At 48.0% G+C, this 17,973-nt stretch overlaps 1 protein-coding gene across 1 annotated transcript; it reads left to right on the top strand.

The window, feature by feature from the left end:
- The first annotated feature begins 1,334 nt into the window (after positions 1 to 1,334).
- ING1 (inhibitor of growth family member 1) lies at positions 1,335 to 7,389 on the top strand. The gene is made up of 2 exons (XM_082000210.1): positions 1,335 to 1,696; positions 6,588 to 7,389. Exons 1-2 carry the CDS (start codon positions 1,555 to 1,557, stop codon positions 7,289 to 7,291), a joined length of 846 nt encoding a protein of 281 aa, XP_081856336.1. The 5' UTR covers positions 1,335 to 1,554; the 3' UTR covers positions 7,292 to 7,389.
- Positions 7,390 to 17,973: the final 10,584 nt, after the last annotated feature.

Here is a 17,973-nt window from a genome sequence, read left to right as displayed (position 1 = left end):
AGTGCGCATGCGCGGATCCGCCTCCCTCCCCCCTCCGCACGTTACCGCCCCTTCTGCCGCGGCCGGTATCCCGGGTAGCGTTGTCACCACGGCGCCCTCCCTCCCGCATGGTGAGGATTGGTGAGGGAGGTGCGGGGCGGGACACGAGGGAAGAGGTGATTGGTTGGGACGGGTGTCACCCGCCGCGGGGATGATTGATGCGGCTGCCTGCTGAGGAGGGAGGCAGTGCTTCTCCTCAGAGTCCGGCGCCGCGCCGGGTACACAGCCCTGCCCCCAAAGCGGGTTGGCGGCGTAGGTACCGCCGTGGCGTCGCATGGTTCCCAGTGCCCCCCCGCCCCGTCCCCGTCCCTCCTAGGAAAGCCCCGGGAGCTGGTCCTTTCTGGGGTGAGCGCGGCCTCCGCCGCCAGCTCGCGAGGAGGCGACACGCTCCGCCAAAGTCCGTGCCCTACCGCAAAAGCATCCCAACTTCCCCCGCTGGCGAGCTCCGGCAGCCCGCCGGCCCCGCGCCGCGCGCTCTCCCCTCAGCCTCCCCCCTCAGCCTCCCCGCGGGCCGCTCTCCTCGCGGCGCCCGCGCAACTTCACCGGAGCCTTCGCCTTAACCACCCCCCACCCCGGCCGCGCCGGGGGAGAAGGGGGGGGGGGGCCTTCCTTCCCCACGCCTACGCCGGCACCCCGCCGCCCACCCCCTCGCTACGACCGCATCCCTGCCGCCTTCCCTCCCCAAACGTGAGTAAGGGGAGGAGGGACGATGAATATGCAGAGGAGCGCTCGCCCCGCCGCGGTTCCGGGAGGGGGGAGGGGGAGAGTGCGTGTGTGGTGTGTCTGCGCGCGCGGCGAGTGTGCCAGTGTGTGTGTGTGTGTGTGTGTGTATATACAGCCCTGGGAGGGGTGCGCATGCGCCATGCGTGGCGGGGCTGAATGTTTCCCAAGTGTTTGAAACTGGTATTTGGGTTTTCCACGTTGGATCAAGTGCGGCGTATAGGAGCAAGGAGGCTGCGTTAATATCACCGGGGAGCAGCGGCGGTGGCGGCGGTGAGGAGAGCGGGGCAGGGGGGAGCGGAGGAGAAGCGGAGCAGAGCGGCGCTGGCGCATGCAGAGGGGCTGCCGCGGCTTCTGACAGACACTTTGCAGAGCACATTTTGTTTCCAGATTGTTTCGGAGGAGCTGGTTTAAGCCCCCCTCCTTTCTCCTCCTCCTTCCCCCCCTCCCCTTCACACACACACACACACACACACACAAATCCCCCTCTGATTGTTCCTACCACCTCCTTCGTGAATTACCCACAACGACAGCCATTCAATCAGCTGCTGCTGGCTGTAGGGGACTAGCGGAGGGTGTGTGTGTGTGTCTCTCCCTCTCTCTCTCCCTCTGTTTCACACAAGAGGAATCAGATGTAGCTTCTCCCGGTTTTTTGGGGGAGCTACCGAGAGAGGTGGGCAGGGAGTGAGCCGTTCACCGGGGTTACCGTCTTCGGAGGGAGCAGCACTTGCTCTCGCACAGACAGGGAGAGAGAGGCGTGGGGAAGGGTATTTTTTTTTTTTTTTCCTTTGCCGGATGAAAATGTTGAGTCCTGCAAACGGAGACCAGCTTCACCTAGTGAACTATGTGGAGGATTATCTGGACTCCATCGAGTCTATGCCCTTCGATCTGCAGAGAAATGTCTCCTTGATGAGGGAAATCGACGCCAAATACCAAGGTAAGTGCTTTCTCTGTGTGTGTGTGTGGCTGTGTGTGTGGTGTGGGGTTCGGGGCGGGGGAGGAGGGTGTCTTTCCTTTTTTTTTTTTCTTCAGAGCTGAGCCTCGGCTCCGTTTGCCCCTCTGCACCCTACGGGGATGGGAGTTTTATTTTTGGGGAGGTGAGAGGAGGGAGAAAACCAGGAGGGAGAGATCCGAGGAGAGAAGGGGGGCTGATCTGCAGCGTTAGCTCTTGTCATGGGGCGGAACAAAAGGTCTCCAGCTTCTCTTATTAAGCAAGGACTCTGCTTTTCTGTGTAAATTGCTGGCCAAGAAGGCGGGGGCAGGGGAGTGGGGTGTGCGGTGCACAAAGGGGGGCCGTCCCCGGCCGTGAGGCTGAGGTGGAGGGGTTTCGGGGTACGGAAGAAAGTGCTGGGTGGACAAGAGAGGGAGAGATTACAGCACAACATTTAGGAATGTACAGTATTCATTATGGCTGTAGTAGGGGAGACAGGCAGCTAGTCAGGGAGGGAGGGAGAGAGGGAGGGAAGGAGAGAGGGAGGGAGGGGGGGTTAGGCGAGAGCGGGGGCAGGGTGTGCTTTCTTCGCTCTCTCCTCGGTGGGTTTCGTTTCACCCCGTAAAACAGCCCCGCTCCGTGGGGCTGGGGGGACGGGACTGGCGTGTGGGGTGTGCGTGTTTGGGGGGTGTGTGTGTGGGGACGGGGGGCGGTCGGGTTTACGGATGTGCTGAGGGCTGAGGTGCCCCCTCCCTCCCCTGCCGGGGCTGCCGGCACTCGGGGCACGCCGTGGGACGTGCCCCACGGGCGGAGGGACGGGGAGGCCGGTTCGTGCGGGGCTCGGGGCAGCTTTGTGACTTGCCTGCCGGTGTCCGCTCGGCACGGGGGGAGGGGAGGGCTCTATTCGGTACCGCCGGCAGCCGTGACAGCCGGGGTGCCGGGCGTGGAAGGACCCCCCTCGGCCTCCGCGCCCGCCTTCTCCCCCCAACCCCGCGGTGCGTGTGGCCCTTAGGGGCGGCGGGCAGCGAGCCGTGCCGTTTCCCTAGCCGCTCTTTGGGCAGCCTGGCTAGGGAACCCGGCTGCTCCCGGGGGAAGGGGCTGGGGGAAACTTGCCCGGGCGGTGGCGGGCAGCGAGGAGGAGGGCAGGGCGGGCAGCTCGCGTCTCGCGCACCCCTGGCACGCGCCGCCACAACTAGCGGGCACCTCCGCGCTTTGCTGAGGACTCGGCGTCGTTGCGGCTTTTATCAACGCCCCTCGTTAGCATATCGCCGCTCGCCCCGCCCCCGGCGGGGCTGATAGGGGGGAAGCCTCCCCACGGGCCGGTCGCGGACCTCCTCCTCCCGCCGATTGGTCCTGAGGTCGGGCTATTCCGCGTTGTGCCCCGCCTCCCCGTGACGTTTCGAGAAGCAACTTTTCTGTGGCGTTGATTTGAATATCTCGGCCTGCCCCGGCCTGTGGGTTCTGATTGGCTGAGGCGGCAAGCAGCGGGCAGGCCAACCTTGGGCGTTGGGAGCGTGACTGACGTGTTCTCGGATGGAGGACGCAGCTCTTCCCGCCTCCTCTTGCTCGTGAATGGCGCGACGGTGCTGGAGGGGGCGGGCGCAAGCTCGTTCTGCCCGCTGCGATTGGCTGGGGGGGGGGGTTTATTAGTATTTTTTACTCTTCTGGTTCTTTCTGGTTCCGATTGGGAACACCGGGCCAGCAGGGGCGGGCTCTCCCCATCGACGGCTCTGATAGGGAGAGGATGGGCGGGTCGCCGCCCCTCTACGCCCGGTCGCTGCTGCCTTGCTCCCGCGCCCCTCCTCCCCCGTTTCCTCTGGCTCCCCTGTTACGCTGCGAACCGGGGCCACCGCCGCCGGCTTCCTGGCGGAGAACAATAGCTTTCTTGTCACTTCCGGGGCGTTACCGTCGCGCTGGTTGCTAGGAGAAGGCGGCCCTCCCTGGCCCGGCGGGATGAGGCCGTTTCCCGGTCGGCCGGCGGGCGCTGCCTTCCGTTAGGACCCGCTGTGCTGTGATGGTGGCGCCCGGCGCCCTCCCGTCCCCGCGCTCCATCCTCGGGCCGCGGAGCTCGCGGGTTGCCGCGGCTGGCGCGGGGCCGGGCCGCCGGGGCGGGGCGAGTCCGTCTCCGCGGCGGGGGCGGGGGGTGAGGGGCGGCCCCGGAGGAGGTGGGTGGTGCCGTAGAGGAGGGGCTGGGTCGGGCCCGCCTCACCCCGCCCCACCCCACCCCACGTCGGGAGCGCTGCTTGGCCCCCTGCGTCCCGCACGCTGTCGCCCTGGCGGAGGAGGCTTCTGCGGGTAGAGCCCGGCCAGGCGGGAGGTGGCGGCGGAGCGCGGGTCTCCCGGCGTGGCTTCTGCCCCTCCCGCCTCCGCCGTACCCTCGGAGTCTCGGTTGTCCTGTGCTGGGCGCCTTGGCAGCGGCGCAGAAGGGTCTCCCGGCGTGCGTGGGCTCGCAGCCATTACGGCGGTGTCTCAGCCCCCGTGAGGGCTACGGAACTGTTCTGGGAATAAAGTTTCCCCAACGTATGGCACCTCTTTTTTTCTGTTTTGTTTTGGGTTTTTTTGTCATTTGAATGGCGTTTGTGGTGTTGGGGGTGTGCATTCACAGCCGGTGAACAATTGCATAACACGCAAATCACGGAAAACTCTGTTTTCTGGTCTTTCTGTTTACGACACGGCTGGGGAAAAGCAGTTTCCTGGAATCCCTATAAACGCAGCCTCCTTAGGGCCGGCAACTTAAGCCGAGCATGCTGGTATGAGGAACGGTGTTGCTATCCTCCTCCAAGCTGTAGTAGGCAGCTGTCAAGCTGTTTCTTCTAGGCGATGCACTGCTTGAATAACATGTTTCCAATACTGATGCTAAGCAGCCCTTTCTGTTTGTGCGTGTTTGTGAAAGGGCACATCTGGCACGGTGTCTTACATGCTGAACCTGTCAGCGCCCGAGGATGTGCTTGGCAGGGCTTTGCAGAATGCAAAATTATTGCAGCCAACTATTTCTTCTGCATAATACAGCAGTTTCAGGAGGTGCTGTGGTGCGATAGTGTTGATGTGTATGTGCAGTACTAGAATTGAAGTTTTCGTAATGCCTAACAAGTCATTAAGTCACTAATTACTTTGTGGTATCCAGAGAGAAAATATTCTTCATGAAAGATGTCTACATACCAGATCGAGATGGGTTAAACTGATGACATCAGTCAAGTGCCAAAACTTAGAACGTAAAAGTTCTGCATTTCAGCCATTTAAAAGAATTAGCGCTGGATTTTTAGTCTTCCTGAATGCTTAATCTTCTCTATATTTGTTTTTTTTTTTTTTAATGGTGGTGTTAGTGGTAGGGGTGGGGTTTTTTGGGTGGTTTTGGGGGCTTTTTGGTGGTGGTGTGTTTTTGTGTGTATGTTTTTTTTTCAGTTAGAAAAAAGGCATTTGGTTTGGTTAGTAATGTATTGAAATACTAATTTTGGTCAGATAGATTATATTGCAGTATCTGCTGGCAGGTCATGGTTAACTGATGTGAGAAGCACAGAGTGCAGCTCCGAAAACTAAAGTAAAACTTGCATAAGCTTTCCATGTCTTCACACAAGAAATTTGGAATGCATGTACTCAAAAAATCTACCTAGACAAGAGAAAACTTAAATCACAAGAAGCATATTTAAATTGCTGCTACCACATTCTCATATTTAAAAAAAAACTTTTAGAAGTATGCTCATACTTGTGAAATTCAGATCGTTTACAAGATCCTGATTTCTGTTAGGTGAGTTGAGGTTAGATTTTATATCTCAGTATGTTTTGCTTCTCTAAGGCAGAATGTTCTAAGCAGTGAGAAGGCAGAAAATCAAAGAAAGGAGATGCAGAAAAAGCATTCTGCATGTTTTTGAGGACTTCATATGGAAATGCTGAGTGTCCTCTATGTTTGAGCTGATTTGAGTATTGTAGTGAAACTCAAAAACATCTGCTTAAAAACAGGTTTCTAGAACTATTCTTGAACCTTGAAACACAAAACCACTTTTGTGCAGTGTTCGTTCTTATAAACTGTTGGAAAAATCCTTGAGGTACAATTCAAGGTCTAACATTTTCAGTGTTGGCATTTTAAATGGGAAGCTCTCGCCGCTCCAATTGTAGCGTATCATCTTTATTGTTGTCTTCTAATCTTTTCATCTCCTTCTTTCCTGTAAATATATAATGAAGATTATATTTCTGTGTCTTAAAAAGTAAGCAATGGGTATTTTACAGAGAGTATAGGGAGGGAATCATCTAGACACCTTGGATATTGTAATCCTAATTCTGTAGCCGTAGGGATTTAAGTGGCCTCACGTTTTCAGCAAAAATAACTCAGCGGTATTGGACGAAAATTGGTCCAGCGCTGTGTATTTGGAGTTCTTCTGCATCGACTGTCAAGTATGATAGTGATTATTAAGTAACTCAGCATCTGATTTCTACTCTGGTTTGTGCTTGCTTTCTCTCCCACGCTCTTTCTCCCACTCTCAGTCATTCACTAAAAATATTAACGTTGTTACAAAGAAAACATCTAGGAAAACAACCTATTAATTTCACAATTAATTTTGGAACTTTTGATGGTGTATGTGTGTATTTGGTTAGTTAGCTGGTTCTGTTTAATGACTGACAAGTTTAAAAGGGAAGAGTTGTCAACATGCATAAAATTATATTTATTCACTTTTTTTTCCTAAATCAGCATTTGCATTCTATTCCTGTGGGACTGCCTAGAACAAAAGTAATCCACTGGAGTCATGAGCCACTTGTCAGATACCAGCTTCAGGGGATCTGTCTTTGATCAGCTTTATGCGCTACAAAAAGGTGTTGCTGCATGGAAGGAGCAATATGGGAAGGCTTTGTTTCGCCATTTTCTCTGACAAAAATATTTACAGTTCATATTTCTTCCTTGCAGAGATTCTGAAGGACTTGGATGATTACTATGAAAAATTTAAACGAGAGACAGATGCTGTACAGAAGAGAAGAATGTTGCACTGCATACAGAGAGCCTTGATTCGGAGTCAGGAACTGGGGGACGAGAAGATCCAAATCGTCAGTCAGATGGTGGAGCTTGTTGAGAACAGAACCAGGCAAGTGGACAGCCACGTGGAACTCTTCGAGACTTGTCAAGAGACTAATGATGCCACTGGAAACAGCGGGAAAGCCAGCCAGGACAAGTCAAAGAATGAGACAATCGCACAGGCTGAAAAGCCCAACAATAAGAGATCGAGGCGGCAACGAAATAATGAGAATCGAGAAAATGCTTCAAATAATCATGATCATGATGACATCACCTCAGGAACTCCAAAGGAGAAGAAAGCAAAAACGTCCAAGAAGAAGAAACGATCCAAGGCCAAAGCAGAGAGGGAAGCTTCTCCCCCAGACCTTCCTATTGACCCTAATGAGCCAACATACTGCTTGTGCAACCAAGTCTCCTATGGAGAAATGATAGGATGCGATAATGATGAGTGCCCCATTGAGTGGTTTCACTTTTCCTGCGTGGGACTCAATCATAAACCAAAGGGCAAATGGTACTGCCCCAAATGTAGAGGAGAAAATGAGAAAACTATGGACAAGGCATTGGAGAAGTCTAAAAAAGAAAGGGCCTACAACAGGTAGTTTGTAGACTTTTCGTAGCAAAGAAAAACAAAACCACCAAACCAGTGTATTTATTGTCAGCATCACCTTTGTTGAGGTGAAAGGATTGTAAAATGTATATTTTTAAAGGAGGTTTAAAACTGAACCATTCCTGTTATAGGGACGGCAATAAGCAATTTTGATTTTTCATTTGGTAAACTGCAACAAGAATGTGGTCTGTGGACCAATGTATTCTGAAAGTAAAGTTATAAGAGTTTAAACTGAATATTTGGGGGGCGGGGGTGTCCTTAAAAGATAAATTAATACTTTTTTTTCTTTCTTTCCAGTGCTGGTAGCACTCTACCCATTAAAGTTTTGATGACAAATATCTCTGAAATGTAATTTCGTTTTCTTTATTGAAGAATGTTATTTACCTTTTGAGCAAGATTATTAAATAGTTTAGCCATCTGGTTGTATCTGAATAAAGCTGCAATACATTACAAATGTAACTTCTTTTGGTGATCAGCAGTGCAAGAGCAAACAAAAAGAGGGTAAAATTTGGTTCCTGCTACAAAGTGTCAGTATAACAGTTCAATAGCAAATGTTTAAATAGTCTTAGAGGATTATTTTTAAAAAAGAAAAAAAGTTATTGGTTAAATTTTACACAACAAATATTTTATATGCTGGCCAAGTACCACAAGGGCCATTTTAAAATGATTGAAGAAGTTTTATATTTAACCAGGAAGTGGTTTAGTAACAAGACTTAACATAAATGAAGCTTTATACTGTCACAGATAGTAGTGTAGCAATCCTTAATTTGTTTAAGTTGTATAAATGTACATTTTTAAGTGGAGTTGCACTTACTGTATTATACTTGGAAATGCAGCCAAATGCCATTGTGTAACCAATGTGCATTTCCTGCTGTATGTATGAAAATTGTACAGCTGTGATACTAAGAAATAAATGAAATGACTTTGACAGTTTGCTGCTTTAGCAATCATGTTTAATGAACATTCATCTAGTTTAAAAAAAAAAAAAAATTGTCTTAAACCTCAGCAGCTCCAGCAAGCTGCTGCTAGGAAGCCTGAAACTGTTGTAGTGGTAACCAAATTACAGTTCTGATAACAAATCTTCGTACAGCATATGACCAGCAAGGTCACAGGAGAACCAAAACAGCATTTAATTTTCCATCCAACTCTACTACTCTTTGTGCTTGCAGTCACTCCCAGACCTTTACATTTATCTAAAAATTAGTAGTATAGAGCCAGTCTCATTGCAGTTGTTTTCATGCTTTTATGCTATGGGTATAAAAGATTCCATGTTTCTTACCAGCAGAAAGATCTTTTGCATTACAGTGTTTTCAAAGCATTATTGCAGCCGTTTCAGAGTAGGTAGGCGTTTTCATTTTTCATGGTCACCTCCTACAAAAATACGATAGCTGTGACTAAGGTGCTCTGCATGAGATTACCTATCCAGATCCTCTGCCGCTGAGTTTTACAGTGAAGCTTGGTCAGACCGTCTACTTCACCTGTGTGGCTGGAGGGGCCGACGTTCTGGCTGAACTGGTTTTGTCTCCTCGTCCCGCTGCGGGCCTTCACTGCAAGTGGGAAGGCGATGGCGATGGGACCTATGGTAAGAGAGGCCGTGGAAGTGAAGGCTGTGAAATCTGGCGGAGTCAGGCAGGAGTCTCGTAAGAGTACGGGAGGCTGGGGTTGGGTTGATTTGGGTTTTGGTTTGTGTGGGGGTTTTTTTGGTGGTTTTTTTTTTTTTTGAAACACAACATTCTCTGAAAATTTGTCATTGTGTTGTTTTGCTTCCTGGACAGTGAAACCATACCACTGAAGCGATGCTGCTTTTTCCTCCAATGTATTCCAGCAGGTCCTTCTGTTGGAAGCAGGGGAGATAAGGTTTTGGATCCAGTTGAAGGGGCTCAGGGTTTTCTAGAGATGTACTGCCAAGCACAAAGAAGCGCTGCATCCCCTTGCATGGACATTCCCCGCCAGGCAGACATACAGTGACAAGGAGAAGCCCTGTTTTACTTCTAAATAGGTACACTAAGTGCATGTGTGTTTGTATTTCTAGTCACTACGGACTGCCAAATTGCACCGAGCCATCTTTGCCCTGGGCAAACGGCCACTCCGAATCACGTCGCCTGCTCCTGAGGTGGTTTAGGGTTGGTGTGTAATTTCTCTGCTCTCTTACCCTTCTCTTTTCTTTCTAAAGCCTTCTCGCTTTCTATTCTCTCTACACCCTTACCGATCTTTTTCTGCTCCTCCCTGCCTCCGCTGGCTGTTGTTGTGGCTAGCCCTGACGTTTCTGGTCTTTTCTGCCTCAGCCATTCCATTGTCCTCCCACCAGCCTACTCTGAGAACATCAATACTTAGGAGTGTTGTACTTACAAAACCCCAGTGAAACTTTATGCAGGAACTAGTGCGGACACAGTGTCGAACTGTAGCCTTTTTCATGAGATGTCCTGCATTGGTTCTGCGGGGCATCTTGAATGTGAAAAGTCAGAAGAAAATGACAAAGGTGCAAAGGAGTACAGTAAGAAAGTTCAACTAAAGATGGATTAGTGTGTATATATATAGATATGTACACCAATCCATATATATACTGCCCTTTAATTTATTTCCAGCTACTGAAGGCTTGCTGTGGTCTCCCATATTGCAGTCTTTTGCAAAAGACAACTGACTGATCTGCGAAGCGGCTTGGACTTAACATCTCTTTCCGTGTTTTTGCAAGACTTGTCTTATCTTCACAGCTCATGCTGTTAACGGGCTGCAACATCGTTTTGCTGCTTGACCCCAAGGGTTGACTGGACTGTCACAGTACCGTTCGACAGGTCTAGTTTCAGTTGATGGGCACAACTAATTACTTTAGTTAGATGTGAGGGACTTTGCTGTGGCACGAAGCTCTTTGTTGGTGGAAGTGGAGCCATCTCATGTTATACTGACGGACTGCCAGGCATGGATACTGTGTGAACTCTTGTTCTGTCTTTGGTATATTGTCTAAAATGCTGTCTGTCTTTACAAATCCTCCTTTCTTAGTTGTCTGCAGTGAGTTCAATCGTCACAAGAAACTGCCATCTTCTGAGACAATTTTTGTTATTTCTGCATGAACAGATCAGCTAATTTGCAAGCTGGAAGTTTTGCAAGCTTCCTTACGCTGCCCAGCAGGGTGACAGTGCTGTGATTTGGGGAGATTGTCTGCAGGTTTGAGAAAACTAGTGATAGAATAAGAGGAAATGGGCTCAAGTTGCACCAGGGGAGGTTTAAACTAGATGTTAGGAAAAATTTCTTTACTGAAGAGTGGTCAAGCATTGGAACAGGCTGCCCAGGGAGGTGGTGGAGTCACTGTCACTGGAAGTGTTCAAAAAACATGTAGGTGTGGCATTTCGGGACACAGTTTAGTGGGCATGGTGGTGTTGGGTTGAAGGTTGGACTTGATGATCTTAAAGGTCCTTTCCCACCTTAATGATTTTATGAAAATATCTGAATCTCTTGGTGACCCTTTCCCTCAGAGGCTGCCAGCAAAAGGCTTGAGTGAGGGGGAAGCTCTTCTAGGCACTGGGCTAAGGCTTCTGATTCATTTCTCCCAGGCTAGTGAGCACCTACCAGGTATGATAGCACCCATACAGTAGAGAAAAACCAGCAGGTGTTTGTTGAGGAGGAAGTCACAGCAGCAGCAATGGCAAACTTCTCGCTGAAAATGTTCAGGTGGATGTAATCACTGCCGATCTGTGATCGGTGTCACAGGCAAGTCCATACTGTGTTGCTGAACCCTTCAGGCGATTAGATAAAGTCCTTTCCACTGCTGAAGAGCACTGTTTCGACACTCAAGTCATGGTTGCTGCCAGCAGACCTTACAGCTGAGTCGTCCCCATCCTCAGATGGCCCATCTGTTCTGCAGTAGGGCAGCTGGCAGTGAAGAGCTGGTGCTGAAGGCATGAGTCGGAGCTAAAAGGCAGCAGCGAGGGAGCCCTTTGGGTGCTATGTCAGCTCCAACTGCAACATGTTCCCAGCAAGACGGAGAGAGAGAACCACCATGAGCCTGAAACAGCAGAGCAAAGCATCAGTTTCAACCGTTGCATCACCTGAAAGCATCCCAATTAAGCAAAACTACTGTCTCCATTAAGCAGCAGCAACCCTGGCCATGTGTATCATTGGGCTTAAATAGGTTTCTTACTAATTAAGCACAGTTGCTGATTAACTGTGTCCTAATTTTGTGGAGCATGCAGAATAAATACAATTGAATCAGCTCCACCAATCTCATTTTTTGGTAGGGTATTTTTAGTTAATCTTTTAAATTGTAATAAAAATGCGAGAGCGAGACTCAATGTTGTGAACTGTTTCACAGAATATAATACTAATACGGTTTTCTGTAATAGAAATGCTTCAAAACAAATTTGAATATCCTTGGAGTGCATTCTGTTGCTGTAGTTAAACTTATCGTCCTCATGGCCTATTTGATCGGTGTACATAAAAAAACCAACCCTTGTGCTAGCCACAGCTCAAAAGAGCTAATAATTTATTGCTTCTGAGTATCAAAAATAGTGCGAGCATTCAATGTAATGTCAAAAAATAATCAAGCGAATAGTGCTTCACGCAGCTTCTTACTCTCTCAGATATTATGGATATATGGACATATTCCCAGATATATGAAGTCCCAAATGTGACAAGGAGGAAGGAATGGTGCAGTAAAGAGCACCAGAGCAAATGAAATATGCATAGGAAGAGCCGAGAGACAGTGTTAGGGTTTTCTCCTGAGTTGAGAATGCCTCAGTTGCTTTGCCCAGTAAGCATTTATTGTTGTCAGTAGTCAGAAAAAGTCAAGGTACCTCTGCCCCTTCTCACAGCGGGGGACCTGCGTCGGTGACCAGGACAGGAGTGTGTGGTGGCTGGTGGCTCTTCCCCAGTTGCAGGCTCCTGCTTGTCGGCGCGTGAAGCCTGATGACTGGGTTAAATTGATCCTCCAGTTCACTTTATAAACAGCTTCGCCAACGGTGGTTACCATCCCTCGCCCCGGCGTGTGTTGCTGGCCCCTCTGCAGGACCTCTCTGCTCTTGCAGCTCCACTGGAAGAAGATGAAAGGTGGCTGCTACCAAATTTTTAAAAACAGGTAGCAACATTTAAATTTCCAGCTCTTGAGAAGCGTTAAGTAAACATCGTGGCTTAACCTCCTTGAGAAGGACTGCTGGCTCTGCTGTCCTCTCAGAAATAGCTTGGTAGTTCAGCGAACCATTTTTAAAGACTTTGTATACTATCCGTCTGACATAAGGTCATGAATTCTCAGATGCTGCAGTAGCGAAGAGCGTGGAAGTAATCCTGGTCCGATAGATGGACAATCTGTAGAATTCAAAATTCCTGTCAGTTGTTGGGGTGAAAATCTAACTTCTATCCAAACTTTAGTTAACTAGTGAAGAAGGGAGAAGAAACTGAGTCTGAAATGGCAGAATTCCTTGCAAGTAATTTAAGCTTATATACGGCTGCTGTATGCACTGTGCGCCTGTGCACTGAGTCTTTCCCTCAGAAAAGTTTCAAGGCAATTTCTCAGATTTCTTATCAAATGTAGTCCTATGGATTTTGGCAGTAACGTTCATTTTTAAGCTGCTTTGAGCTGTTACTTTCATTTTCAATGGCTTACTTTAATAAACAGCCGTCAGCCGAGACAAGGTCTGGAAGGGGCTCTGCAGGAGCTGCAGAAGATGCAGGCAGTAGGTGACTTCACGCTGGTGGTACATCAGTTGTCCGCGCGGGCGCTGGCTGACGTGGGCCTGAACTTCCGCTTCGTGCTTTGGGGAAAGGATCACGATGCAGAGAAAATGTAGCGATCTCTTGCATTTGGCTTGCTGACAAGTCACGTAAGGCTCTAAGAGATTGACCTATCTAGGGCTGGTAACTCAGCATCATTAAAAAAACTATACGTATATTTAAAAAAACAAGTACATCTTTCAAGTGTATTCAAGTAAAACTTGGGTAAGACAGATAGAATTACCTTTATATTCTCACTCTGTGGCAGAATTAATGCAATTAATTCTTCCCTCAGTGCTATACATCCTGAAGGCCCTCATCATACAATATATTTCACCAGTTTGATTTTTTTTTTCAAAATAAATAAATTTTTTTTAAAAAAAGGTTTTTAGTGATAAGGATGAGAAACCCAAGTGAATTGTGCATAAATGATTTACCTGCATACAGAAAGAAATGTTTTGCTATGTTAATTAAAAGATATGTATCAGGGGACTTTTCTTTCTGCCAGCCTCCACTCTTCTTGAGATTTGCATGGTTTCGTCTGAAATAAAATGCTCCATTCTCGTAATAGCTTCTTCAGTCTTATAACTTTGGGAACAGACAATTTATTGAGAGCCGTATCAGTAAAAGATGAATTGTTAGATGCATGTTCCACACGGTGATTTTATTCAATAACTAAAAGATTAAGGGCAATTCTTTCAGAAAAGTCCCCTGAGTTTGAATGCTTTAGTTTGTAGGTGTCCCTGGAGGACATTGCAAGTAGAAGGAAATGAATGTAACACGTCTTAAACTTTGATCAAGTCTAATCTATGGTCACGGTTACTTGAAAACTTTGATCGTGATCATATCATTTTGGCATAGTGTCACCACAGAACAGAAATATTGTTTGGATGCCCTCATTTTGCATTTCCATGCTTTATCAGGATTTGATTTATTTTATGTTTTGTCTCAATTTTTTAGCTGCAGAACCTATTGTGCTTGGATTGGAGACAGCTTCAAGAAGACAAAAAGATATTTTTAAATGGTAGTTACTGATGCTCTCAATCTTTGTTATCCACACTCAATATATTATTTTTTTTCTGGGAATACAGAAGGTGTCGTGAGAGCTCCCTGATGCTGAGCCCTTAGAATCAATACAAAGAAACCTTTATGAAAGGGAGAGAGGGACTTGTGAAGAGTGGAAGTAAGGCTACAATACCAAGGTAAACCGCTGGACTTCGATATCAAGAAAGTAGTCCTTCCTGGGCCATAAAAGATTTAAAGGAGTTCTATCTAAATAGCTTCGAGGGAAATAGAGCATCAAATTTCCTGAAAAGATAAACACAAAGTATGTGGCACTTTTGCACTTCTGCTAGTTTTGATGAAAGGACTGGAGGCTGTTCTGTGCAGACACAGTAGTAAAATTTTGCAAAGCTAGAACTGTGTCATGCTGTACGGGAGAATATTGAAGAACTGTTAGAAGTGGGTTACCAAGGTGTCGTATCACCCATAGATGCTATTTTACAGAAGGCACCGCTGGCCAGGAGGTAGCAGCCATCTCCACAGAGGTTTCAAGGGAAGCTGAAGAACCTTCTTTGTGTAAGCCAGAGGCCAAGGGTCCACATACTGCAGAAGCAGGCAAAATTGTGTTTGCCCTCACCTCACTGCCAAGCCATATCTAAGCAAGTTTCTCAAAAAAGCACAAATACTAACTTCCATGAGTAAACCGTTAGTATTTTCTATAGGTAACTGAGGTAAATGTCAGATACTCATATTTCAGGAAATATTTCAGGCATTAAGTGGAGAGCTCTGTTACCTAATGCTGCTAGCATATAAAAGGTGAAAACAAAGGAACTTCTGGAGGACTAGTTGAAAAGGTTTGGACCAAAGTTCAGGAAGAACAGAGGTATTTGTATTTGTAAAACTGATGTAAATCTTATTTTAATTGTTTCATCTAACTTTAGGAGGGTTCATTGCCTCATCCTTTTCTAATGTGGGGCTTTTTAGATCAATTTCTTGCTTGAAGTGAAAACTAGAGCCACAGACTCAGATACGCCATCAGGGCAGGTTGCTCCTTTGTATGCTGGACCTTTGCCTGGTCTTTCTGGACAGCAGAGATTCCCTCCAGTGAAAATACAGGTCCCTGCTCCATATCAAGCAGCTGCTGGAGGCTGTTTTATTAGTATCTTGCACACACTGGTCAACAAAGCTTTTTGTCCCTGGGGTCTCTGTACTTACTCTTACAGAAACCACCCAGGACACCTCCTTCTGGTAGGTAGGCAGGGATCGCGCGCACGCTCCTTTTTGCAATCTAGAGGGGTGTAATACACATGGTGAGTGGATGTGTTTCATTCTCTGCAATATACTGAACGAATCCTTGAAAGCTCATATATCTCTTACCTTCGTATATCTCCTTAGCTGTCAGTTGCTTCTAGTGGACAGTCTGTGGACTGGGAAATCCTGTACATGCTTGCAGGACAAGGTGACAGTCGTAACGACAGATCCGGTTCCTGACCAGCACTGCTGGAACTTGGACAGGCTTTAGGGGTCAGGGTTGGGTTTCTACTATAGGTACAGAAAGGATTGCTATAGGATTGGGATTCCCAGCAGCCAGCTGTCTGAAGGGAACTTCCCTTCACAGGGATACGAGCGTTTCTCATTCCATCCCCCCTAAATAATTTTACGTAAACTGGGATGATCAAGAAGATGACCACAGGACAGAGGTGAAGGGACTGTACATAACTTATGCTAGGTGTGCGGATGACTGCTTGTATGTAGCATGATTTGGAAGACATTGTCACGTAGGGTTGTCTGAAAAAAAAGCCAAGAGGACAATTTGGGGAACTATGGGCATGTCAGTCTCACTTCGGTCCCTGGGAAAATCATGGAGCGAGTCCCCTTGGAGCACATTTCTGGGCACGTGAAGGTGAATGAGAGCCCATGGCTCCAGAAGTCCACAGGGAAACACCTGCTAACTCTTATTTCAGGTGTAAGAATCCACTGAAGCATTGGAGACAAGCTTGTCACTTCATGCGTTGGGATCAGCGCTACAAAGAAAAAGTGAATAAGGAGAATAACCCTATTAACCCATCCTTAACCGATCCTGACACAAGTTTACAGCTCTGGAGTCTTGCAGACTTGTGATTTTTTTTTTTTTTTCTTTTGGAAAAAGGTATTCCATGTTGATTTCTTTTCTGTCAAAGGCAAACAGGTGAAAATATATCACCAGCTTTCCTAAACCATTTCCTTAATCAGGGTGCAGGAGAGAGGAGTCCCTGGATTACATAATTCAGCTGAAGAATTATGCTTTGGTTTTGCTGTGCCTCAGGTAAATTCCCAGCTCCCCACATCTTGTTTATGATCAATTTTAGACAAATTCAAAACCTGACATCTATTCTTCGCTGCTGTTTTTTTATGACTACTTTAGCACCTGGATATGAACAGAGTTGTTTGAAATGCTCACAGTGGTAAGAAAAAGGTTGATGCTGAAACACTCCACAATTCTGACTTTCCTAAATAAGCTTCTGTAGCAATGGGATTTTATGAACTTAACTGTCCATGGGACAGGAGCAATGTGGAACTTTGTCTTTTTTGGGGTGGTGTTACCTTAATTGCAATTTTCTTTCTATATATCCTGTAACTGAGGAAATGGGAGATTGGCAGTGAAGATTCTGTGTTTATCAGAAAGGAAGATGAAGTTTTTGAGGAAAAGGATGAGAAAGAACAGTATAAAATTGTGCGCAAGCCTATATTGTGGGTCAGGAGCTGGTGCCTCTGCCACCTTGTTCCCTGTGCAAGGTGTGAACTCCCAAGCTGGTATGGCCATATGTGCTGCCGCTGTGATGCCTGGAGGTGTGCAGCTGGACACAGCAGTGGTACCACACCTACCCAAACTACATTGATGTTACAGGCTCTGGGGAGAAATGAAGCTTTTCCTACAGAGCTGAACCTGGTCCAAGAGACATATATGGGATGTCAACTGCCCCAGTGCACAGACTTCATGTCACAGAATCACAGCATCACAGCATCATTAAGGATGGAAAAGACCTTTAAGATCTTCAAGTCCAACTGCTAACCCAACACCACCATGCCCACAAAACCATGTCCTGAAGTGCCACATCTACACATTTTTGGAACACTTCCAGTGATGGTGACTCCACCACCTCCCTGGGCAGCCTGTGCCAATGCTTGACCACACTCTCAGTGAAGAATTTTTTCCTGATATCCAATCTAAACCTTCCCTCGCGCAACTTGAGGCCATTTCACCTTGTTCTATCACTAGTTAGTTGGGAGAAGAGACCAACACCCACCTCACCACAACCCCCTTTCAGGTAGTTGTAGAGAGTGATAAGGTCTCCCCTCAGCCTCCTCTTCTCCAGACTAAACAACCCCAGTTCCCTCAGCTGCTCCTCATAAGTCTTGTGCTCCAGACCCCTCACCAGCTTCATTGCCTTTCTCTGGACATGCTCCAGCACCTCAGCATCCTTCTTGTAGTGAGGGGCCCAAAACTGAACACAGGATTCAAGCTGCGGCCTCACCAGTGCCGAGTACAGGGGCACGATCACTTCCCTGCTCCTGCTGGCCACACTATTCCTGATACAGGCCAGGATGCTGGTGGCCTTCTTGGCCACCTGGGCACACTGCTGGCTCATGTTCAGCCGGCTGTCAACCAGCACCCCCAGGTCCCTTTCTGCTGGGCAGCTCTCCGGCCACTCCTCCCCAAGCCTGTAGCGTTGCACGGGGTTGTTGTGGCCGAAGTGCAGGACCCGGCACTTGACCTTGTTAAATCTCACACAACTGACCTCGGCCCATTGATCCAGCCTGTCCAGATCCCTCTGCAGAGCCCTCCTACCCTCCAGCAGATCAACACTCGCACCCAACTTGGTGTCATCTGCAAACTTACTGAGGGAGCACTCAATCCCCTCATCCAGATCATTGATAAAGATACTAAACAAGACCGGCCCCAGAACCGAGCCCTGGGGAACACCGCTTGTG

This window comes from Phaethon aethereus, assembly GCF_964289735.1.
Source record: "Phaethon aethereus genome assembly, chromosome: 1".
NCBI classification, from domain to species: domain Eukaryota; kingdom Metazoa; phylum Chordata; class Aves; order Phaethontiformes; family Phaethontidae; genus Phaethon; species Phaethon aethereus.
The sequence above is the reverse complement of the archived record's forward strand: the minus strand, read 5'-3'. Positions and strand labels throughout refer to the sequence as shown.